Raw genomic sequence first — 25,269 nt, 5'->3', positions numbered from 1 at the left:
GAAGAAGTAAATAAAAAAGGATTTCAGCTTTTTATAGCACCCTAGTTATTAGCTTATTTATCAGTGCTAAGAGTTTCAATAAGGAAACGAAAGATTCTACACTAGGTTCTTGAGTACTTTTTACAAAATGATCATACAGGAAAAGGAGGGGGGGGGGAGAGAAGGAAGACCAAAACTGAACTAAGAGTTTCAATAAGGAAACGAAAGATTCTACACTAGGTTCTTGAGTACTTTTTACAAAATGATCATACAGGAAAAGGAGGGGGGGAGAGAAGGAAGACCAAAACTGAGACGGGGATATGCTTAAGGTTGAGAAAGACTTTGCGAGAGATGAAATAGAGAAGAGAAGCATTGGATAGAAGGGTATGTAGCCTATGTACTATGGAGTACTCCAAAGATAAAAGAAGGTACACAGAAAATTCAAGTAACTTACAGAGGTCCTGTAGGTAGCTGTTGTTGTTGCACCGGTTGGTAGTGTGTCTGTGTGAGTTGAGGTACAACTGTGAACAAGAAAGCAACACAAGACGCATTATTAAAACGGAATCAAAAGGTAGAGATGATATTGTTGATGATGATGACCCCGTAGACACCATTACTGGCAGGGGTTTCCCTTGTAGGCCAAGGGATGTTTTGGTGGGTAGAGATACTAGAGATAAATTTCAGCTACAAGATCGTAGGCATTGAAAATATATTGACTTTAGGAAAATTAGAGTCAATTCAATGCCCGCCAGTACGTTTAGACCGTCTGACAGACTTGGGTCTCCAGCTTTTTCCGCCATTAAGACGGTCTCAGCTTGAGTTACTGGCCCAAGAGGCAGCGTCAAATTGTCAATTCACACGAATGGCTTTACACATGCCTAAAGCCTGGTACACACAATAATTTTTCTTATAATATGATCGTACAGTTTTCCTCCATATTTTTTTTTTTAATACATAACCATTTATTTATTAACAAATACACAGTACAATTCAACATCATTAAATATAATACATGTTATGGCTTACTCTTTATCCATGGAGCATTAAAAATTAAAGCTCTGTATCGGACAAAGCATAGAAATTTACTAACAGCATAGAAATTTTACACAGTTCTAAGTCCACACGTACCATTATTTTTGTGATCGTACAATCAGAACTTAAGGTGCGTCCACATGGTCGACCGGCCATCGAGCGATGTCGACTGAATCGTCCACACTGCCTCGATAGTATAAATTCGCCTCGTCGATGACATCTATCGACGGGCGGCCGATTATGTTTGAACACTCCTTTACAATAAAGATTGTACGTAGAAATCGTAGCATGTGTACCAGGCCTAAATGGTGACGAGCTAAATGAAATCAGTGAAACCTTACACTACATAGGTTTACCTAAGTAGCAGCATGAGCTAAGCGTACTTACACCTGAACAGTTTATCTCTTTATCCTAACCACAACATTGCCAAGGAATACACGAGCTAAACCTCAAGTAAATCTAGGAAATGATCAGTGATCAAAGCTAGGGCATTTCAAGCGATTAGGTAGGAAATTCTTTGTGGTGAGGTTGAGAATCTTTTGGTATGTTTGTGGGCATCACATCACCAATGGTGACAAGAGAGTACCCATCACCTAAAGTTTGTAAGTTTGAGAGTATGTTCTATGATAAGTTTGTGAGTATTAAATCACAGTATGATTGTGTGTCCGTGCTAGACCACTTTGATAGTGTAAAAAATCTAGGTAGGTATTTCCTGAATATAGGTGATAGATATTCTGATACCTATTGGTCTTTTGAAATTAGAATGCCCTTTGCCCTTAATACCAACCCTTTGTTATTGTGGGGGCGGTCAGGGAGGTTATAGTTGCAATGAAAGTGTATACTTAGCTATCTCAAACTCTTCTATTATTTGATTTTCATGTAAATTCCCTTTCGGGATGAGCTATTCATTTTCTAGTCTCATCATGTCTCACTTTGGTCCGCGGCTCAAGGCAATCTCTGCCAACAAGGGAGTAACACCAAACGGCAAACCCCAGTGTCCAAGCCAGGTATCTGGTCTACATTGACAACACCATGTATTCGCCATAAACCTATGGCAAATTCTAAGTATCCAATCACGTTTTTGGCATTGAGCCGCCCATATTTGGCTCATTTGTTCCAATCCATATTGAAAATTATAGCCATATGATGCACACAGTCACCGTCACGACTAGGAACAAGTTCTTGTTTGTATAAGTCTTGATGAAGTCATCACGGAATGTACAGTGGTTCGATGCCTGGTATATTTCAAGTTTTTAAAGCTCTTGTCAGCCCGCGGCAGACTTTGGATGTGCTAGTTCCCAACGGATCACTAAAGTTATGCATCGTTTTACATGGTTTGTATTTGAACAGGTGACAAAAAGGACATTCTGAACAGGTAAGGATTTTGGTCATTTGGGAGAAAGCGCGCTGCTGGCTGTTTCGAAGTGCCCTCAGCCTCTTGAAGACAATAAAAAATCAAGAAGCTGGTTGAAACCTTGCGAAAAGACGAGGCATAAAAGTCCGACCTTAGCAGACAAAAGGCTGCTACGGTTGGGCTGCCCAGCTTCGCAATCTAGGCGTCAGTAAATGGATTCGATTCAAAGATTTCAAAGGCATTGTTCAAGTCCATAAAGAATTCCTCAAAGTCAACTTCATACCTGAGTACGAACTTCATGAATATCAATATGAATCGATATAATTCTTCTGATTGATATCACAAAGATTATTCCAATGATAAACTAACATCATTCAAAGGAATTCCATAATTCAAATTAATTCTCCTCGCGTAAACTAATTCGTAACAAACAATTCTTCAAAACAATTATTTCATTTTAGCGGTCTTACCTGTCAGGACAACTTCCCATATAGGGAAGATCCCTGGTGTACGGACCAAAGTTATGGTTAGGACCGCTTCTAGTAATCATAATGTCCGTGAAGCTATGACAGATCATCAGTAAGGTAGAGAAGGTCAGGTAAGGTCTAATGTCTAGCAGCGCCACACCAATATGGGTCAAGGTCATTGGCGATCGTCTCTTGCTGATTTTCAAATGAGCTGTGGCACCTTCAATTGAGCTGTAGCAGCTTTAATGGGGGTAGTTGTAGCCTTTCAAATGGGCAGTAGCAGTACCTACATAATAATTATGTAGAGAGAAACAATCAATAAAATTTGTTGACGGACTGCCCAAAATAATATGTATTCTAAATGAGCATGAAATTCAATGTGTTTTGTCGCGTTAGCTGAGTATAAATCCGCGAGCTAATACTCGCTTAGGCAAAAGTGTTGAAACTTGACCACTGAGCCACCAAAGTACATATATTTAAAATTAAAACACCTAGTAATCATAATGTCCGTGAAGCTATGACAGATCATCAGTAAGGTAGAGAAGGTCAGGTAAGGTCTAATGTCTAGCAGCGCCACACTAATATGGGTCAAGGTCATTGGCGATCGTCTCTTGCTGATTTTCAAATGAGTTGTGGCACCTTTAATGGGGGTAGTTGTAGCCTTTCAAATGGGCAGTAGCAGTACCTACATAATAATTAATATAATTATGTAGAGAGAAACAATCAATAAAATTTGTTGACGGACTGCCCAAAATAATACGTATTCCAAATGAGCATGAAATTCAATGTGTTTTGTCGCGTTAGCTGAGTATAAATCCGCGAGCTATTACTTGCTTAGGCAAAAGTGTTGAAACTTGACCACTGAGCCACCAAAGTACATGTATTTATAATTAAAACACAACAAACTGTACAATCAGACAGTTAAATCCAAAAGATTATCCACTTGAATTATCCATTGTTGTCTACTTGTCAATCGCTAAGAACAAGGAGAACCAATGAAATTTGACCGCAGACCAATTGAAGGTGTTTCAATAACGCGATGAATGGTCGGTGAATGAAACAATAAGACGATTAAGAACTACCTTGTAAGGAACTGAGGCGTCCACCCGCAAATTGCATTTCTTAGGCCAGCCACTCACTATCAGGTAGACCTGACAGGTACACCTGATCGGGTTCGCCTGTCAGATTTACCTGATACCTGATGAGCATTTGAGTACACACACTATCAGGTAGACCTGACAGGCGGACCTGATTAGGTCCACCTGTCAGGTCTACCTTATAGTGAGTGGCTGGCCTCAAGATTTCGAGACTTTCGTTGAACAGCGCTCTTACTGGGAACTGAACTCGGACCTCCTACGTCCTAGGCTAGTGTAGTGACCTTTTCTCTGTAAGATTCTCCCCTCTCTATGGAACAAGTATTAGAATTTGATTAGGATCATATTTATCGGAATGGTACCATAGAATTTGATTTGATTTTCCGTCAAAGGAAAACAAGACACTTTGCCATAGCGTGTGACAATACAAATTTATACCTTTAAATCAAGCAAATCCTATTGAGCCACCCTGAATACTTTACTCCTATCTACCTACCTCATATTTACAACATCTACAGTGTATCCAATGTAAACACAAGGAGAATGGTTTACAAGTTCCTAGGTAGCTACACCATATAGGATATAGGTGATTTCTAGCTTTATTTTTGCATCCAGCATATGTTTTCCCACAGTGTATGCATTGTGTTTTGAGGCCGCCACTCTGGCTTCTCATATTTCATTCAAAACTTGAGTTGAGGTACAACTGTGAACAAGAAAGCAACACAAGACGCATTATTAAAACGGAATCAAAAGGTAGAGATGATATTGTTGATGATAATGATGAAGGCTGCTACGGTTGGGCTGCCCAGCTTCGCAATCTAGGCGTCAGTAAATGGATTCGATTCAAAGATTTCAAAGGCATTGTTCAAGTCCATAAAGAATTCCTCAAAGTCAACTTCATACCTGAGTACGAACTTCATGAATATCAATATGAATCGATATAATTCTTCTGATTGATATCACAAAGATTATTCCAATGATAAACTAACATCATTCAAAGGAATTCCATAATTCAAATTAATTCTCCTCGCGTAAACTAATTCGTAACAAACAATTCTTCAAAACAATTATTTCATTTTAGCGGTCTTACATTTTGAAAATTTGGACCGATTGCAATACTTTCATTACTAGTATAGCTCCGCTATACTGTAGTAATAGAAAGTAAAAAATATATATTCCGAAATACAAACAAGCTACTTTCACTCATGGTTAGACCGGGCTTCTAGACAATATAAAACTTTAGATAGATTAGATGTATATCTGGTTTTATCCTGATCGAATAGGACTAAAATGTCCCTTTACTCAAGCAAGTCATCACGGAATGTACAGTGGTTCGATGCCTGGTATATTTCAAGTTTTTAAAGCTCTTGTCAGCCCGCGGCAGACTTTGGATGTGCTAGTTCCCAACGGATCACTAAAGTTATGCATCGTTTTACATGGTTTGTATTTGAACAGGTGACAAAAAGGACATTCTGAACAGGTAAGGATTTTGGTCATTTGGGAGAAAGCGCGCTGCTGGCTGTTTCGAAGTGCCCTCAGCCTCTTGAAGACAATAAAAAATCAAGAAGCTGGTTGAAACCTTGCGAAAAGACGAGGCATAAAAGTCCGACCTTAGCAGACAAAAGGCTGCTACTTACCTCAGACACAATACTCTGCGATCCGTTGCTGTACGCGGTTTTCTCGGAGCGGTGCTGTTGCATTTGTTGCATGCGTTGCTGGTAGAGCGGAACGTTGACGCATTCTGGCTGGATGAACACAGCGCAGATCGCTTCCCCGAATTCGTTCCGTGCGCAGCAGGTGTACTCGCCCTCATCCCCCGGACCGATCGAGTCGATAACCAGACCCACATTCCCTGACTGTGGGTCGTACGACATCTGGTGCTTACTCGAGTCTGCAAAAAGTGGGTATAGAAATAGATGAACGGTTTGTCAGATCGCTGTGTATGTCCCAAAAACAATCTAATCTATTTATACACTAGTGGTGAAGCCTTCAGAAACTCCTACCTACAACTTGTGTAGGTCTAGGTATCACAGTATTACCTCCTCGACTTTCGGTTGAACAGCGCTCTTACTGGGAACTGAACTCGGACCTCCTACGTCCTAGGCTAGTGTAGTGACCTTTTCTCTGTAAGATATGCCCCTCTCTATGGAACAAGTATTAGAATTTGATTATTAGGATCATATTTATCGGAATGAATTTGATTTGATTTTCCGTCAAAGGAAAATAAGACACTTTGCCATAGCGTGTGACAATACAAATTTATACCTTTAAATCAAGCAAATCCTACTGAGCCACCCTGAATACTTTACTCCTATCTACCTAATATTTACAATATCTACAGTGTATCCAATGTAAACACAAGGAGAATGGTTTACAAGTTTCTAGGTAGCTACACCATATAGGATATAGGTGGTTTCTAGCTTTATTTTTGCATCCAGCATAATATGTTTTCCCACAGTGTATGCATTGTGTTTTGAGGCCGCCACTCTGGCTTCTCATATTTCATTCAAAACTAATTAAAAAAATATATATTCCGAAATGCAAACAAGCTACTTTCACTCATGGTTAGACCGGGCTTCTAGACAATATAAAACTTTAGATAGATTAGATAGATTAGATTTATATCTGGTTTTATCCTGATCGAATATGACTAAAATGTCCCTTTACTCAAGCCATGTAAACTGGGTTCTGTAAAACTCTTACGTGATTATGTGTGAAAAATTGAAAATGGAATGAGGGATCATAGGAAGAAGAAATGATTTGTTAGCACATCCACTAATTTCATACTTGTGTTGGTGGATGTGCCAACATTTCTAGGAATCTTGCAAGTAAAATTTGTAGGAAACAGAATCGTTTTATCGGCACGTCCACTTTCATGGTTGGAGATATTTTTAGTGGTTGGAGCAAAGGTTCTGAGGAGGTTATACGTGTGTTACTTGAGAGTTTTTTGCTCTAACACTATTGTGTATTGTGTCATTCGCGCTATGTGGTACAGTTTGAATGCATGTAGTTTAGGGGTAGGAATTAGATAGGAAATACATTAGTCTTTAAATCTTTCGCACGTTGTCTGTATGTACCAGCTCCTGAACGGTCATTAAAGTTGAGCAAAGACAATCCTGCTGCGCAGGAAACACCGCCAGAGTGAAGACCGATTGACTAATGGTAATCGACCAAAATTAAGAAGGTTGCTCCTCAAAGACTGTTGGCACAATAGGACTTTTAGCCGTCATGCGTCAGCATAAATGAGGTATATTCATATTGTGTAATATTGATAATAAATGGATCTACTGGAATAATATGTTACCTGAGCTGGAAATGGTAGTGGCGGAGATTCTAGTCCGTGTCACAGTCCTCTTCATGAGGAACGGGGGAGGAAAATAAGATTTGATCATGGTGACTAAGTTAGAGGACTATTTAGCAAAAGTTCTCAACATCAACTTAAAACTTAAATCCAGGACTACCATGCAAAGGTTCCACATCAGTTTACGAGCAACTTTTTAAAACTGATACCGAAAGTCATGCTAAGAAGAAGTAAATAAAAAGGATTTCAGCTTTTTATAGCACCCTAGTTATTAGCTTATTTATCAGTGATACTTTAAGGAAATCAAAAGCTAAATAAACTAGTGATCAAAATCACGCAAAGAAATTGATAGAATGTGAATAAATATTAGGAAAACATTAAAAGTACACACAAGAATCTACTCGTTGAATGAAATTTAAATAAATAAAAATCACACAAAATTCACAAATGATAAGCACACTGTTAATAAACACTTGGGTAATAAATAAAATAAACAAAAGATAAAATTAAAATAAATAAAAATTAATTAAATAAGTAAAATCAACTTCAATAACACGAACTTCTGAGTAAAGTAAATCACACAAGGTAAGCAATTGTGAAAACACACAAATAAAAGTTAAAATATAATTATTTGATTGATCAACAAAAGTATTTAATTGTTAAAGGAAAATATCTATTGATTAGGATAATCGTAGGATTAAGCTACAATTATTGATTATTTTGTTCAATTGTTTTTACTTTTTTTTTTCTCTCCTTTCGAAGTTTAAAATCCGTTAAAGGAAAATATCTATTGATTAGGATAATCGTAGGATTAAGCTACAATTATTGATTATTTTGTTCAATTGTTTTTACTTTTTTTTTCTCTCCTTTCGAAGTTTAGAATCCATCATTATCACTCGTAGCAAATTAGCATCTTACATCTTTCAGGTAAGTCCAGATGAAATTTCATGTGAACTTTACATTGCTTTCTCTCAAGTATTCCATCAATTATGAAGATATGTTCAATATTACTTCCTAGGCTATATTTCATCTTATGTGCAGTAATTGTGCCTATATATTTACATGAGTTTACATATTTTTTACATGGATAGGATACAATTACAGTACTTACAATATTTAGCAGAGATGCAGTCTATTTACAAAGGTCATTGTTATGACTGAAACACGATATCTTAATCTCGTCTTTAGTTCTCATCTATTGTTTACCTACTTTGATTCATTTAGACAAGTATTTTTAATTTGTTTGTTAGTTTTCTCGCAAGTTCTTATGTATGTGTTTCATTCTTCAATCAAGTTAACCAGAAGGCAGAAGGTAATGTAGTAACTATTTAGTATTTAGTAGGTAAACACTTATGACGAAGATGTTTAATATTAGTTCCATTAAGGAGCCTAATAGGAACAGTTCAGCCACTAGAAGACGAAAGTTAACAGCGGGTTTGATTAATTTTGATTAATACCCAGGGTGGATTTTATCCTAAAGAGATAAGATTCGTTCTGAGAACGGCTGGCTCTTCACTTTCGGGACGATAAAACCTTAGCAGTTACAGTTCCCTCTATGAAATTTCTTCATTAACAAATATTTTTAGTGGATGTGCTAAATTTTCCAGAAATCTCTTATCCACGAGTATTTCTATTAAATATTTCAAAAGTAGTGTAAAGTTCAAAGCCATAGCAAAGGTCAAAGCTACGTCTATCAAGAGAGGAAGCACCAATAGATTCAAGTGAAGAACACGGTACTTATATGGAAACAAAACCAAACCTTACAGTTGTTTAGCAAGGACACAGCAAGAATTACTATGACTATTTTTTTTTATTATTTTTTTTCATGTACCTACTGGGTTTCTGAGGTGACTGAAAGGTGTCATACCTGTAAAGTACTTAGTGGACTTTGAATGGTAGTATTGTAAGAGGGGAAAGGCTTGTTTGACTATAATGGCAAATTTACAAAGTTTAGGATCTGGAATAATCAAAATTTTTTGCCACTAATCCCGAAATATGTACATCAATTGATGAAACTAGCTTTTTCTGTAGGTTAAAAGAAATCGACAAGGGAGGGAAGGAAGTTTTCCATGAATTCCACCAAAAGAGGATATTTTATACCCACGTTTAGGGAAAGTTAAATATTTTGGTGGTGAAAAGATCAACTCGTAAAATGGTCATATTTGAGTGATTTTTAGATATCGAGCAGGCATTTGACCTGTTAAGGCCGTCTCTTCTTGATCCCTTGAGTGCCGCGTGCATTTTAGTTTGGGACTATTGCACCACAAACTACAATACTACATTAGGCGAATTTTTATTTTTTTTTTTTTTTTTTTTTTTTTTTCATGTACCTACTGGGTTTCTGAGGTGACTGAAAGGTGTCATACTCGTAAAGTACTTAGTGGATTTTAAATGGTAGTATTGTAAGAGGGGAAAGGCTTGTTTGACTGTAATGGCAAATTTACAAAGTTTAGGGTCTGGAATCATCAAAAAATTTTGCCCCAAATCCCGAAATACATACACCAATTGATGAAACTAGCTTTTTCTGTAGATTAAAAGAAATCGACATGGGGAGGAAGGAAGTTTTCCATGAATTCCACCAAAAGAGGATATTTTATACCCACGTTTACGGAAAGTTAAATATTTTGGTGGTGAAAAGATCAACTCGTAGAATGGTCATATTTAAGTGATTTTTAGATATCGAGGAAGCATTTGACCTGTTCAGGCAGTCTCTTCTTGATCCCTTGTGTGCCGCGTGCATTTTAGTTTGGGACTATTGTACTACAAACTACAATACTATACTATTGCTATTGCAATACATTTGTTTAGGACTATTGCATTTGACCTGTACTAACAAACAACCCGGTAGGTACCTACACATCACCCTGTAGCTTAGAGGTTAGGAGGCTACCTAGGTACCTCATAAATTAGACATCCCCCCCTATCACCCAATGTGGGTGACTCAGCCACCCCCCCTCCCCTGTCAAGTTCAATGTTTGGTTCTTCAGGCAAATTCGTGAACCTACAAACTTTTTACTTTCCTTATCCTATAGGAAGGATCTAATTAGTGCCAAGAATAGTAGACATCACATATCCTGAGATCAGACCAGTGGGAAATCTTACTATATTGGTCTTCTCCATGAAAAATAAATTAAATTCACTTTTTTAGTTAACCATTTATAAAATAAACAGATCTTTCCAAGTTCATTTTTAAGCAAATATTTTATACAAAAAGTCACATTGTTCAAATTTACCCCAAAATGTTTGTTACCTATCGACCAAAAATGGTTGATAACAAAGCAAGTTATCCAGAATATCCAGTAATCCACTTTAAGTCATGGTTCAATAATACAGTTAAGAGCAAATCAGGTCAAATAACTACTAGTCACAAGGTAATTGTTATTGTTTGGTTCAGTTTACCAAGTTCAGTATAATATTCAGCACACACGATAACTTTGGTTGTCAGCAAAATTTGCTGTCAGCAAAAATTTTGCATTGTTTTAATTTCTGATCGAATTATATTGATCAGATTCGTAATGGCCACCAACTCTACCACCTAATATGAGGCATGAATCATGCTCTTACTTTTAACCCACTACATAGGAGTCAGCAAAAGAGTTTTACCTGAAAAATGTTTGCTTTGTTGGGATCATATTTTGGGTGGACCGGCACAATCCGGACGACTCCCGATCCCAACCCAAGAAATAGAATTTAATCCTGGAATTTGACCAGAGCAATAGCAGATCTTACCTCCTGCTTAGGTTATGGGACCCGTCAGTCTCATTTGAGCACTTTACATAAACATTATTACAATCAGAGCATCAGAGCATCAATCAGAGCATTATTACCCATCCGTGGCACAAGCTCTGCTTATACGGATGGGTATACCATTTATATGAAAAATGTATGTTCTGAGTTTTTTGTCAATCAAATATAAATGGAAACTTGTTAAAAAAAAATGTCTTTATTCCTAATAGTAGTGACCATGACTACGAATATAACAATTAAAATAAAATCATATTATAAAGCGATATGGGTATTTGAAGACCAGTATACCATAAACATTTACCGTGGATATTATACTTAAGGAATCACAGACTGGTATATCACAGATTAGTATAGTTCACCGTACGTATACTGGAAGGATAGAGCGTGCCTTCATCTTCTAAGCATGTGTGCAAAGTTCCAGCTGTTTTAAACCGTCGCGCGTCACGTCGTGCAACGATGCATGCAATCATGATGATCCGATACTGACGGTATAAGATAACAGAGAAACAAGATACCAGGCCGAGATATAATATGGCTCTCTGGTGGTCCTCAAACTTTTAGCCTCATGGAATGTACGTTTGACCCTTATTGTGTTAATCAAATAATGTTTGCTCCTCTTGAGCTATTTTCGCTAAAGTTTTAAACGAGGAGGATTCAGCTCAAGGTTTATTGAGCTTGTGAAAGAATATTGTTAGATGAAATAAAATGAATAAAAAGTGTAGTTCCCCGCTTGATACACCACGATAAATTTCCTGATAACTTGGACTCAAACCACCAACCTCCAGATCCGAGGTCCACCGCTCTAACCACTACACTGAGGTGTTTGAGTACTCGTATGATTGAAATATCAAAGTTTTAGGAAGTGCTGTGCTATCACATTGCTAAATTGCTATCTACCTGCAGGATCACTACCTAGATCTGATTGTAAGCAGGCTTGTTGAGGGTGATTGTAGATTGGTATCAGGATGATGTTATGACTTTAAAGGTGGATTTCCACCAACGCGATTTTTGCCGCGCGACAGGGTCAGAGCTAGAGACTTGAAATTTGGTATGTAGCTGTCAAATGTGACAAGGATGCGACACGAAACTTTTGGTTAAGATCGGTGCAACGGTTGGCGGCATTTTACCGCTTTTCGGCGGTTTTCGGTGAACGCTCCAAATCGCAAGCATCCAAATCCTATTCGTCTTCTGTGTGATTGATTTGGGTATTTGGTTTTGGCAACCAAATTTTTAATAATGTATGCCCTTCGCACCCAACCTTTGCGATTTCTTTAGCAAGGGAAATTTTAGGCTGGTATCCTTCCAACATAAAAACCCTCAGTTGCGACCATGCGACTTCTATCCGATAAAAGTCGGTCCGGATCAAAGGAATGTCGCGTAGCAATGCCAGTGGAAACGTGTCGCGCGACTATGCGGCACTATGCGGCAAAAGTCGCGTTGGTGGAAATCCACCTTTATGCTGATTGCTTATTGTCTGGATACAATTACGTGAATTGGTAAACACAATCTCAAATGAGCAGAAGTTACTGCACCGTTTCGTGTGAATCTTGAAGTTTAAACTCCTCTTCAGATGTTGCCCCCCTCAGTCAGACATACGAGTAAGCCAATACTTGTAGTACCTACATTATTAATACATTTTGGGGGGGGGGGAATGGCCCGAGGGGGGGCATACCCCCTCTTAAATAAGGCCCTGGCGGCAAATAAACATCTATGTGACAACCGCTGCACTAGAAAACCTATTTAACAGGTAGAATAGGTAGGTGTCCAGTGTCCAGGAGGCAGTGGGTAAGTTGATGCTATGGAATTTTCAATTTATGTAAACACAATCTCAAATGAGCAGAAGTTACTGCACCGTTTCGTGTGAATCTTGAAGTTTAAACTCCTCTTCAGATGTTGCCCCTGAATATTCAGATATTCAGGCTTGAAATGGCATTCCAATATACCAATAGGTATAGGTACTTTACTGTGTAAGTACTTTACTAGTTTACTGTGTAATACGAGAGCATATAATCAAGATCAATGTTAATAATATGAGATGATAAAATACATAGATATGCTCATTTGAGTCCATTGTGATCTATGAATTGGAGTCAAATTACAATAAAGTTTCGAGGAATTTTTGAGCAAGCGTGCATAGGAATAATTTATCCTCACTTTCTAAAGATTTTGACCATAATAGCTTTCTACTCTTTCAAGACATTTCTGAATCCCTAATCCATTTTACCCCTAAAGCTTTCTTCAAGTGACAGTTCTTCCATAAGCGTTACGTATACGTAAAAAAAAGATGGTACCTTGACAGTCGATAGCGGATAGCCAGTATGTTAGCTGAAACATGTTTTAATTTTATTTGATCCGTCATCTCTTTGTCAACAAAGTACCACCCTCCGATCAGTTTAAATCCTTTTCATTTTGAAACCTAATCATGATTGGGGACTTTTTCTGTTTGAACGTTCTATTACTAACACTTTTATTACAGATATGGACATATCAATGCGGCATATTTAGTTTCAGTGTTTAGGTCTTGTAACACTCTTGGTGTATTCGGTGCTTGGCAAGCACGTCTTTCTCAGTGAAGTAAGAAATGAGCCAAATGAGAAAATATAAAAATAAGAAAATGAGTCAAACGCGAAGTGACTCAGACAGAAGTACACTTGTGTGCAAAAATTTCAGGACGGACTGACTTTGGAATATTTTCAAGAGCAACAATAATTTCCATTGAAAATAGAACCAGATAGAAAACCAAAGACGAGATAGTATAATGGTATATTGAAGACAATATGAGCTTTTAGCTGATGATCAAAAAGGTTTAGAAATTAGAACTACAACAGTAGTAGTCTACTGTCGAGGTAAAGGGATTATTCAGACCTCTTCGGGCAGTATAAATAAGCAATGTTATTAACACACATCGGGATGTCTGGCTAGGGGACGTTAAACAGAGAGAAGACTAGCGTCTGGCTGTGGGACAATAAACAGGGAGGAGAACAGCTAACCCTAACCAGCCTAGCAAGCTGGCAGTTCCTCAAATGGTTCTCTCTGCTTTTAAAGACCAAGCAAAAGTCCTCACGATGGTTGACTGCGGTTCAGGACGAGTCAGCCAACTTAACATGGCTAGAGCTAGAGACCATCACCCCGGTGTATAGCAGATACAAAAAGACATCTTTTCTTTATTCTGCTATCGCCAGTCGGCGAAAGCTAAAGCCGCTACAACAACAACAACAACAGAAAATGAGTCAAACGCGAAGTGACTCAGACAGAAGTACACTTGTGTGCAAAAATTTCAGGACGGACTGACTTTGGAATATTTTCAATATCAACAATAATTTCCATTGAAAATAGAACCAACTAGAAAACCAAAGACGAGATAGTATAATGGTATATTGAAGACAATATGAGCTTTTAGCTGATGATCAAAAACGTTTAGAAATTAGAACTATATTTCAAACATTCAGGAAAGTCTGTCAGATCAGAATAAATGATTTTTTTTAAAGGAATTTTAATTGTGTTAGGCATAAATGCTTTTCACAAATGTTGTTCCCCGATTGATAAGTTTTATGATTTGACTTGGACTCGAACCATCAATCTTCAGATCCGAAGTCCACCGTTAGCCACTACAACAGGGAGGTTGGTTGTCAGAATAAAGGAATGGAAATGTAAGTTGTCCCGTATTTTTCGCCCTGCAGTGTAGATTTAAGGATATTCGTGATTATTTTCAGTTGTGCTGTGCTTTAACAGTAATTTGACTCCTGGGACATTCTCTCATAAATCACTAGGGTTTTATGGTTGTTCACTCCACTCTCATGCCCCTCTAGAAGAGTGCTACTTCCAAGGAGTTGTAAAAATCAGTGGTAAATATTGGTACCCTTGTGGATCATGGTTATTACCTTGTGGGTAATTCGGACCTCAGCAGTGTGATAATTTGGCCACAATACTACTAAGTAGCCTACTGCTGGGTTCGGCAATTGGGGTAAAGGGACTCTTTAGTCCTATTCGAGCAGAATAAAAAACACTATTTATCTAAGGATGTACATATTCAATTTCAAACACAGAAATACGTGTTAGAGACAATTTAGATACCTACATAGGACATAAACAGCTGTATGTATTTATTTTCAGACATCCTCTGACTAAGGCATTGAATAAAGTCATTCAATTTGGAACTATTAAAACACTATGGTGGCAGGCATTTCCTTAGTGATACATTAATACCTCCAGGAACAAAGATTTCTGGTCCAGGAGGTCCGGGTTTGAGGCTCGTTCCAGTCCCAAAATTTAGAACAAATATAATGCTCCCATTTTGTTTCTTTGTACATGGTTTTCTGTTCAAATTTTGTTTTATCTGAAGTAAAGATGTAGGTACATATGATGCAAGTACATAATAATATGTATGTATGGAGGTTCTTGTTAGAATTAGAATTATGGCTGTTAGAAGTATGGAAGCAAAAGTTTCAAGTGTACGTATCTACATTGGCACTGGAAAATGTTGGCAAAATAGGACTTTTAGTCTTAGCCGACAGTAGATATAAATAATAAATGTATGTACTTTACGTAATCATTTTATCGATTGCTTGTACCTCGTCGTCAGTTATTTCGTTGTAAGCTCACCCAATTTTGGCACTTCAGAAAGTCAACGAAAGTTCGGCTTTGAGGTCGCCAAAAGCGTTCAGAAATCTTAATATGAACTTTCAGTTAGAGTACATAAGTGGGGAATCTTTTAAGCATAAAGGACTTGACTGCAACAGTAGTAGTCTACTGTCGAGGTAAAGGGATTATTCAGACCTCTTCGGGCAGTATAAATAAGCAATGTTATTAACACACATCGGGCGTAAACTGATTGATACGTAGTCCAATTAAAATTCGTTCAGCAAACGGATATACTGAACATTTCCTACAAGGATTAGCACAGTAACAGAGCCCTAACAGCAATAATAGCTAGCAAAAAACAGAGTCTTAACAGCAATAACAGCTAAATAACGACGTCCAGAAGAAATGATCTATTTACGAATGATAATCACGACTTAAACCGAATTAAACTAATTAATTAACTTGTATATAGTTGGGGATTCGCTCATCGTAATGGTTTCATCAGTTGTGCTGTGCTTTAACAGTAATTTGACTCCTGGGACATTCTCTCATAAATCACTAGGGTTTTATGGTTGTTCACTCCACTCTCCTGCCCCTCTAGAAGAGTGCTACTACTAAGGAGTTGTAAAAATCAGTGGTAAATATTGGTACCCTTGTGGGTAATTCGGACCTCAGCAGTGTGATAATTTGGCCACAATACTACTAAGTAGCTCACTGCTGGGTTCGGCAATTGGTGTAAAGGGACTCTTTAGTCCCATTCGAGCAGAATAAAAAACACAATTTATCTAAGGATGTATTCAATTTCAAAAACACAGAAATACGTGTTAGAGACAATTTAGATACCTACATAGGACATAAACAGCTGTATGTATTTATTTTAAGACATCCTCTGAGTAAGGCATTGAATAAAGTCATTCAATTTGGAACTATTAAAACACTATGGTGGCAGACGTTTCCTTAGTGATACATTAAATGAAATAATTAGTGTGAAGGAAAGAATTGCTTTGAGCACACCAAGTAATGGGTTGAGGTACTTAAAGTAAAATATACACTTTGGAATAAGTAGGGCTGCAGGCGTACGATAGGTAGATATTAAGATGGAGGTATCTACCGATTTTAATCAACTGTTAAATGCTACTTTTTTTTGCAAATGGCATATTTTGCAAACACCTACTTTGCTATTAATAACAGTGATTACGATTATTAATGCTGTTCGAATAACTCTAAAGAGTCCTTTTACGTAGTACTCCAGGAACGAAGATTTCTGGTCCAGGAGGTCCGGGTTTGAGGCTCGTTCCAGTCCCGAAATTTAGAACAAATATAATGCTCCCATTTTGTTTCTTTGTGCATGGTTTTCTGTTCAAATTTTGTTTTATCTGAAGTAAAGATGTAGGTACATATTTATGATGCAAGTACATAATAATATGTATGTATGGACGTTCTTGTTAGAATTAGAATTATGGCTGTTAGAAGTATGGAAGCAAAAGTTTCAAGTGTACGTATCTACATTGGCACTGGAAAATGTTGGCAAAATAGGACTTTTAGTCTTAGCCGACAGTAGATGTAAATAATAAATTAATGTATGTACGTTACGTAATCATTTTATCGGTAGGTATGGAAAATTTCATTTTTATCATGCTTTGAAGAAGCGGAAAATCCTAATTATTGCATTACATGCACCAAGGGTTAAACGAGGAAAATGAACCTCTAAATCAAAAGTTTTTGAGTTCAATAAAAGCCGCTAAAGTTTGAATTCAAACTTTTGATACTTCCTAAAGTTTTACACACTTAATGTGTTTAGAAAATCACACGTCCATACGAAAGACGAAGGATTTTACAACCAGGTGAAATGGAATTTTCAGTAAACTAAAAAGTCAATCAGCCATTATATCAAAACTTGACAAAGAGTCAAGTTCTAGACACAAAGCTCAAAGTTCAAGCTCAAGCTATACCAGTTTCTTTACCTTGAACATGTTGCTCCACACGTCTCAGACTTTGCTGCTGAGTGGACGTGGTTTGGATCTGAGATTGTTCATTGCGCTGCTGAACAAAAGCTCTCTGCTGAGTCATCTCCTCCTGTCGATACACCTGCTGCTGATTTTGCTGCGGCTGGGAGTTTTGTCGCTTCATTTTGAAGCCGTATGATCGACAAAGGGTTAATAAATCCAATCAAGATGAACAATCACTGAGCACTTTTTATCACTTGAGAATTAAAATTCACTTTGTTCATTTTGAAGCCGTATGATCGACAAAGGGTTAATAAATCCAATCAAGATGAACAATCACTGAGCACTTTTTATCACTTGAGAATTATAATAATTCACTTTAAATAATCACAAATAATTGAAATAAAAGTTGAAAATTAAAAGGTAACACTTTCACGTTTAAAATTAAATTCCACGCCCGATCATAAATGAATCGCGCGGAAACAAAAAATCGATCAGAAATTCTTTCAAGTCATTTTGAATGCGAAAAAATCTACGAGCCGATAACGAAACAAATCAATTAATCTAAAACTTAAAAAACGAAACAAAAATTAAAACTAAACAAAAACAAAAAATAATCTAAAGTACGTCGGTCGAAAAGAGGATCGTTAAATGAAGAAAAGAAGATTTTTACACATACACAATTTTCCCTGCGTTAATTAAAAAGAAAAATTAAATATTACTCACACAGGCGACGATATGTGGCGGAATTACACGAAAACGTCGAAAAAATCGTGTAGGAAGAAAAAGAAGATGCAAATATTCCGAAAAATTAAATATTACTCACACAGGCGACGATATGTGGCGGAATTACACGAAAACGTCGAAAAAATCGTGTAGGAAGAAAAAGAAGATGCAAATTAATATTCCGAAAAATAATCGAAATTTCGAACCGATGTCAGCGACGGGTAGCCGAATCATTCTTTGGAACACATTTCGAGGTTTTGTATAATTTGTTGTTTTCTAAAAATAAGCGAATTCGTCGCGGCTACACAGGGACCCCCTCTGTTATATGTTACGACACAGACACACTAAAGTTTAAGCAAGGCACACTGGTCCGGTTTTATTACTGATACGGTTCTGGATTTCAAGTTCCCAGACTGAAATCTCAATTGTTTACTTTTCCTTTCATATATTAGCTGCTAGCTAGCTTCTACACGATGCACCTGTATGTTGTTTTCTTCTACACTAAGATTTCCGTCGTCTAATTAGTGCCAAGAATAGTAGACATCACATATCCTGAGATCAGACCAGTGGGAAATCTTACTATATTGGTCTTCTCCATGAAAAACAAATTAAATTCGCTTTTTTAGTTAACCATTTATAAAATAAACAGCTGGATCTTTCCAAGTTAATTTTTAAGCAAATATTTTATACAAAAAGTCACATTGTTCAAATTTACCCCAAAATGTCTGTTACCTATCGACCAAAAATGGTTGATAACAAAGCAAGTTATCCAGAATATCCAGTAATCCACTTTGAGTCATGGTTCAATGATACAGTTAAGGGCAAATCAGGTCAAATAACTACTAGTCACAAGGTAATTGTTATTGTTTGGTTCAGTGTACCAAGTTCAGTATATTCAGCACACACGATAACTTTGGTTGTCAGCAAAATTTGCTGTCAGCAAAAAATTTGTATTGTTTTAATTTCTGATCGAGTTATATTGATCAGATTCGTAATTGCAACCAACTCTACCACCTAATATGAGGCATGAATCATGCTCTTACTTTTAGCCACTACATAGGAGTCAGCAAAGAGTTTTACCTGAAAAATGTTTGGTCTGTTGGGACCATACTTTGGGTGGACCGGCACAATCCGGACGACTCCCGATCCTGACCCAAGAAATTAAATTTAATCCTGGAATTCGACCAGAGCAATAGCAGATCTTACTTCCTGCTTAGGTTATGGGACCCGTCAGTCTCATTTGAGCACTTTACATAAACATTATTACAATCAGAGCATTTAATGTCTTTATTCCCAATAGTAGCGACCATGACTACGAATATAACAATTAAAATAAAATCATATTGTAGAGCGATATGGGTATTTGAAGATCAGTATACCATAGACATCTACCGTGGATATTATACTTAAGGAATCACAGACGTATATCACAGATTAGTATAGTTCACCGTACGTATACTGGAAGGATAGAGCGTGCCTTCATCTTCTAAGCATGTGTGCAAAGTTCCAGCTGTTTTAAACCGTCGCGCGTCACGTCGTGCAACGGTGCATGCAATCATGATGATCCGATACTGACGGTGTAAGATAACAGAGAAACAAGATACCAGGTCGAGATATAATATGGCTCTCTGGTGGTCCTCAAACTTTTAGCCTCATGGAATGTACGTTTGAACCTTATTGTGGAAAATACATATTTCCAATTAAATTAGAGTGAAGGCGCTGACAAAGTAACCTTATCATTGAGACAACCACTTACCTAATAAGATAGACAGTTGATATTTTCAACATCAAAGAGGACTGTCCCATTCGTCAATTTTCATGCTAACAAAAGCTAGTTACTTTTCATTCATTCTTTTATCCCATTTGCTTGTACCTCGTCGTCAGTTATTTCGTTGTAAGCTCACCCAATTTTGGCACTTCAGAAAGTCAACGAAAGTTCGGCTTTGAGGTCACCAAAAGCGTTCAGAAATCTTAATATGAACTTTCAGTTAGAGTACATAAGTGGAGAATCTTTTAGGAATAAAGGACTTGACTAGGTAAAAAATCGTGAATTCCTTGCAATAAGTACCTAAAAAGCTCAAAATCATTCCACGTTTTAAATTGTTGTGAAACATCATTCCGCGTTTTGAATTGTTGTGAAACCATTTCCACCGAAAAATCCATCACTATGTATTTCGTCCCGTCCATTTTGAACAAACTGTGGCAGGTGACCGGCCTTCTGCCAATCGCACAAGAGACCTCTGGTAGTTCTGCAAAACGCCAGGACGGAAAAGAACCAGTAACGAGCACGCTACGTTGGGATTTGAAATTCTATCTCCTAAGTGCGACGATACTTGGCGTTGTGATTGTGCTGGCGCACAAGAGACCTCTGGTAGTTCTGCAAAACGCCAGGACGGAAAAGAACCAGTAACGAGCACGCTACGTTGGGATTTGAAATTCTATCTTCTGAGTGCGACGATACTTGGCGTTGTGATTGTGCTGGCAGTGAAAGATATTCGACATTACTATCATGTGTGGAAGAATGAGGAAATACGAGAGTTCTGTGGGAATAACACTGGAGGTGTATACCAGTTCAGGTAAGCCTGGGGGATAGGAGCAAAGTGGTTGGCAACAAGGTAAGTATTATGTCCGCCACTCACAATCAAACCGTCTGACAGATCTAGGTCTTTCAGACAGTCAGTGACAGAAATATCTTGAGACCTAAGTCTCACATATCTGGAGCTTTTGACTGTCTGAGCATGAGTAGCTCACATTAGAGGTAATGTAGTGTTTTATTCAAGCTATCGTCATTGGATAGGTAACCCCAGCAGAAGCTAGTTGCTAGCAAAACCATTGCAATTACATTCCATCTTTTGAAGATTTTTGAATACACTCTCCCAAATGTTCCGATAAGCTTGCACCTTGCGTAAGGGATTAATTGCGAACTGGTCTGTCCATCTGAAGTTTTTTATTGTATCTAAGTAGCCTGAAGGTTTTGTTTTTCCAATTTGGGCTATGAATGATCATGAGTAACTTTCAATTTTCGACAAAAGCTTATTGGTCATGATTAGGGAGTTATAATGAAAACTCATGTGTTTCAGTTTACAACAGAGTTTTTCTTATAATCCTTTCTTTGGTTCCAGACACTACAGCAGTGCCCACGCCGACTCCATCTCCTGCAAAGCAGTTGACGAGATATCCTTCATGAAGATCCTTAATTAGGTCTTTCAGACAGTCAGTGACAGAAATATCTTGAGACCTAAGTCTCACATATCTGGAGCTTTTGACTGTCTGAGCATGAGTAGCTGACATTAGAGGTAATGTAGTGTTTTATTTAAGCTATCGTCATTGGATAGGTAGCCCGAGCAGAAGCTAGTTGCTAGCAAAACCATTGCAATTACATTCCATCTTTTGAAGATTTTAGAATACACTCTCCCAAATGTTCCGATAAGCTTGCACCTTGCGTAAGGGATTAATTCCGAACTGGTCTGTCCATGTGAAGTTTTTTATTGTATCTAAGTAGCCTGAAGGTTTTGTTTTTCCAATTTGGGCTATGAATGATCGTGAGTAACTTTCAATTTTCGACAAAAGCTTATTGGTCTTGATTAGGGAGTTATAATGAAAACTCATGTGTTTCAGTTTATAACAGAGTTTTTCTTATAATCCTTTGTTTGGTTCCAGATACCACAGCAGTGCCCACGCCGACTCCATCTCCTGCAAAGCAGTTGACGAGATATCCTTCATGAAGATCCTTAACTATCTGCTCCTGGCTGTCATGGTCACTCTGGGTATCATAGAACTCAACTTGAACTTTGAGAATCAAATCAAGTTCTACAAAACGGTGGAAACGTTTCAGAACTATTTCGACTTTTCGTTGGAGAATTGATATGACAAAGGAGTCTAGGGATGAAAAATTAAAGAGGATTATGGTGGGTCCAGACTTGTGCAATGCAACGTGCAATGCAATGAAATTCGTTAGTTTGGACGTGTTTGAGAAAGTTGCAGCAAAGTTTTTGAACATTGCAGCAAACGTTTGTGGGTATCCGAGAGGTTGGCGGTTTTCTGGCGAATGTCTTTGATGTGCGTTGCACTAGTTTGGAAGTGTTTGCAAAGCATCGTGCAATGCAATGCAAATGATACTATAGGCTAGTTGCTAGTTGAGTATCGGTACAAAAATTCTCGGATACATGAAAAACGTTCGCATTCGTCAGATTTGATTTTACGTGCAACGTGCAATGCAAATGCTTTGCACGTTGCTTTGCACGTTGCATTGCACAAGTCTGGACCCACCATAATATGTTGTTGTTCTTGGTTGAATTGTTGCTGTTGTGGCGGTGTAGCAGCACCGAGGGGGGTTGGTGGTCTCTAGCCAGAGGACATCATATGTTTATAACCCGTTTCTTTTTTATACATCTTGAGGTAGATCTCCAACTTGGTTTCTGGAAGCTGTATTTATATTACTTTCCTCCCTTCCAACACCATGAACTAAGTGCTATGCCTATCTCACGGACAAAAGAAAGTAAGAAAGCTGTACTAATGCTGGGGTTTATCAACTTGGGATTGAGATGAAACGAGGATTTCCCAATACTTAATAGCCAGGTCAACCTTGGATTGAACTCAACCCTGAGACAATCCACAGAGGTAAAACTCGACGTAAAACAGCTTACCTCATCTCACATCATAAGGCTACAAGAACAACCGAAGGGATTTCAAATCGCCCATGTATCAATGTATCATGTAGCACCCATAGAATATTCCAATAAACTCTTGTATCGCCCAAAAACCAGTGTGTTTTGCTCCAATGTTACATAAGTTGCAACTCAGGTCTCTTTCCAATGAACAAGCTGTTCTATTTTGGGCGTCATGAGAGAGAAGTTTACGATGTGCCAAATAGTTTTCACTCGAAATCATACCCTCCGCAATTTTGCTCTCGTGTTTTGAATGTTTTTTGCTTGTGAGAGTTACAGCCCTGATGAGAGCATCCTTTTAAATAAATCATTGATTGTATTACGTCTATATGTGTTGAGATTATTGAGTGTATGATAGTGTATGTCAATGGCATCCTCGTAAATATGACGAACTTATTGATATGTCACTTTATGCTAGCAATAAAAGATAGTGCTTCTACCGAATTCAGCGATCCCACTATCCCGCGAGGGGGAGACGAGAGGGAACATACCCCGAATATTAATATTTCGCAGACAGAACATGAGGGAATTTAGATAAGGAATACCAACAGGATCCATTTTGAAGGGAAAGAGGGACAAGGCTCAGTTGAATCGCCACGAAGAATGGCTGAACATAAATGACATAAGGAAGGACATGAATATAACAATGACCCATTTCTGAAAAGACTTCTCATTCTAAACTTCGACTTCAAAATAAATGACATTTGTTGCACGAGTGGAAAAAGGAAAATTTAGAATGAAAAGTCCTTTCAGAATACTTTAAAGTTTAATTAGCACCATAATAAATTGATCTTTTTTTAAAAGTTTAACTAAAGAAATCCCAAAGATATAAGGTAGAGAACTTACCAGGGCTGGAATCACTTTTCTCCACACTGCTACCGATCTCTTCATCGGAATCATCTTGGACGTCACCGGGCCTAGTTTTCGTCAGCTCATTATCCTCAGGTGTGACGTCACGGACTTCAGCCTTGCCTTCTACACCATCACTGGTCAGCTTCAGAGACTGAACTGTGATTTCATCACCCTTGGTTTTGGTCAGCTCACTATCCTGAGGTGTGACGTCAGTACAGACTTCAGCCTTGCCGTCTACACCATCAATGTTGGTCAGCTTCAGAGACTGAACGTCATCGCTCTTGGTTTTGGTTTGTTGAGGCACGTCCTCACATTCAGTATCCGTCTGGTCAGATTTGTTCGTGATGTCATCATCCTCATCGGCAAGATCTGAGATCATGTACTCTTCATCTCCATCAGAACCCTCTGGAAGAAAAGCAGAAGAAACTTTTTAGTAGCAGCCTTGAAAGTACTGGTAATTTAAACCAAAAGCGAACAGAAAATACTGAGGAAAATAAATAGACAAAACCTAATATATCCCGTGATTCCTGTAAGCGATTGAAAAGTACATCCTGGCGCCCGTTTCTGAAAAAAACGGTATTAGCTTGTAAAATACAAGACCATACCAGGAATGTACCCCTAGCATTTGGCCTAACCCCTAAGACCAATACAGCCTGTCAAGAGTACTAAACAGATAGCAGAGTCAATGTCGATAGTATATGTAGACGAGTTTTTAAGCCAAACCTAATGTCGGCCACTCACGCTCAGGCCGTATGTCTGTCAGAGAGGAGGAACGTGTGTTGCAAAAAGTTTCAGACCTAGGTATCTGTGACGGTTTGACAGACCTATGTCTCTTTTATTCAATTCAAAAGGGATGGTATTCATTTTATAAAATTTATCCGTCTAGGGATCCTCTGGTCAGAGGAAGCAAGAGTGAATTATGACACGTAACTAAACATTGCTTGCTCTAAATGCTCTCATTTTGACAACCCTGACAAATACACCTCTCTAGATCGTCATGGCTCATAAAAACTGCCATAAAACAGACATAAAATGGAAAGACACTTCTGTGAAATCTCTGGGAGATTTTCCAAACCGGCGCGGCGGAAATTTAAATCACACCATTTTCACATAACACCTGAAAGAAAATTGCTGTTTTTCCTACTTTATGTCTGCTCTACTGAACGGCGATTAAAATTAGTGACATTAAAACGGCGAACATATGAAAATGATCGCATACGTGGCGTAGATTTTGGATAGTTTATAAATAAAAAGTAAAATGTCAGAAGTCAGACTGGTCATGAAAATTACACCGTGTCTCCATTACTTTGTTTAATTATTTATTTAATTATCCAAGTTTATTCTAGTGAGAGAGACTGAGAATGTTAATCGACTTCATGGTAAGCGAACAAGGGTAAGGTGGTAGAGAACGCCTTTGGTGCGGCGTTAACCTCGCCTAGTGGTTACCCTCCACTCAAGAGTCTATTCCTTTATTTTTAATAAGGTTCCTGTCCAAGAGCATTCAAATTCAAAGTTCTAGATTT

The 25,269-nt window shown here is 37.9% G+C and overlaps 1 protein-coding gene and 1 long non-coding RNA gene across 2 annotated transcripts in view; both read right to left on the bottom strand.

Moving 5' to 3' along the window:
• LOC103524768 (titin) overlaps positions 1-17,774 on the bottom strand; it is a 185,309-nt gene extending 167,535 nt beyond the window's left edge. Inside the window, 2 exon segments of the mRNA XM_026819934.1 lie at positions 434-500; positions 17,520-17,774. Coding sequence (XP_026675735.1) covers positions 434-500; positions 17,520-17,685 — 233 coding nt within the window. The 5' untranslated portion in view covers positions 17,686-17,774.
• Positions 17,775-17,884: 110 nt separating this feature from the next.
• On the bottom strand, positions 17,885-19,034 carry LOC113465498. Its single transcript, XR_003390197.1, has 2 exons — positions 18,328-19,034; positions 17,885-18,071 (listed from the first exon to the last, which is right to left on the bottom strand). It is a non-coding gene; the product is annotated as an uncharacterized LOC113465498 (long non-coding RNA).
• Positions 19,035-25,269: the final 6,235 nt, after the last annotated feature.

Source organism: Diaphorina citri, unplaced genomic scaffold (genome assembly GCF_000475195.1).
Source record: "Diaphorina citri unplaced genomic scaffold, Diaci psyllid genome assembly version 1.1 scaffold6, whole genome shotgun sequence".
NCBI lineage: Eukaryota > Metazoa > Arthropoda > Insecta > Hemiptera > Psyllidae > Diaphorina > Diaphorina citri.
This window is presented reverse-complemented; position numbering and strand designations above follow the sequence as displayed.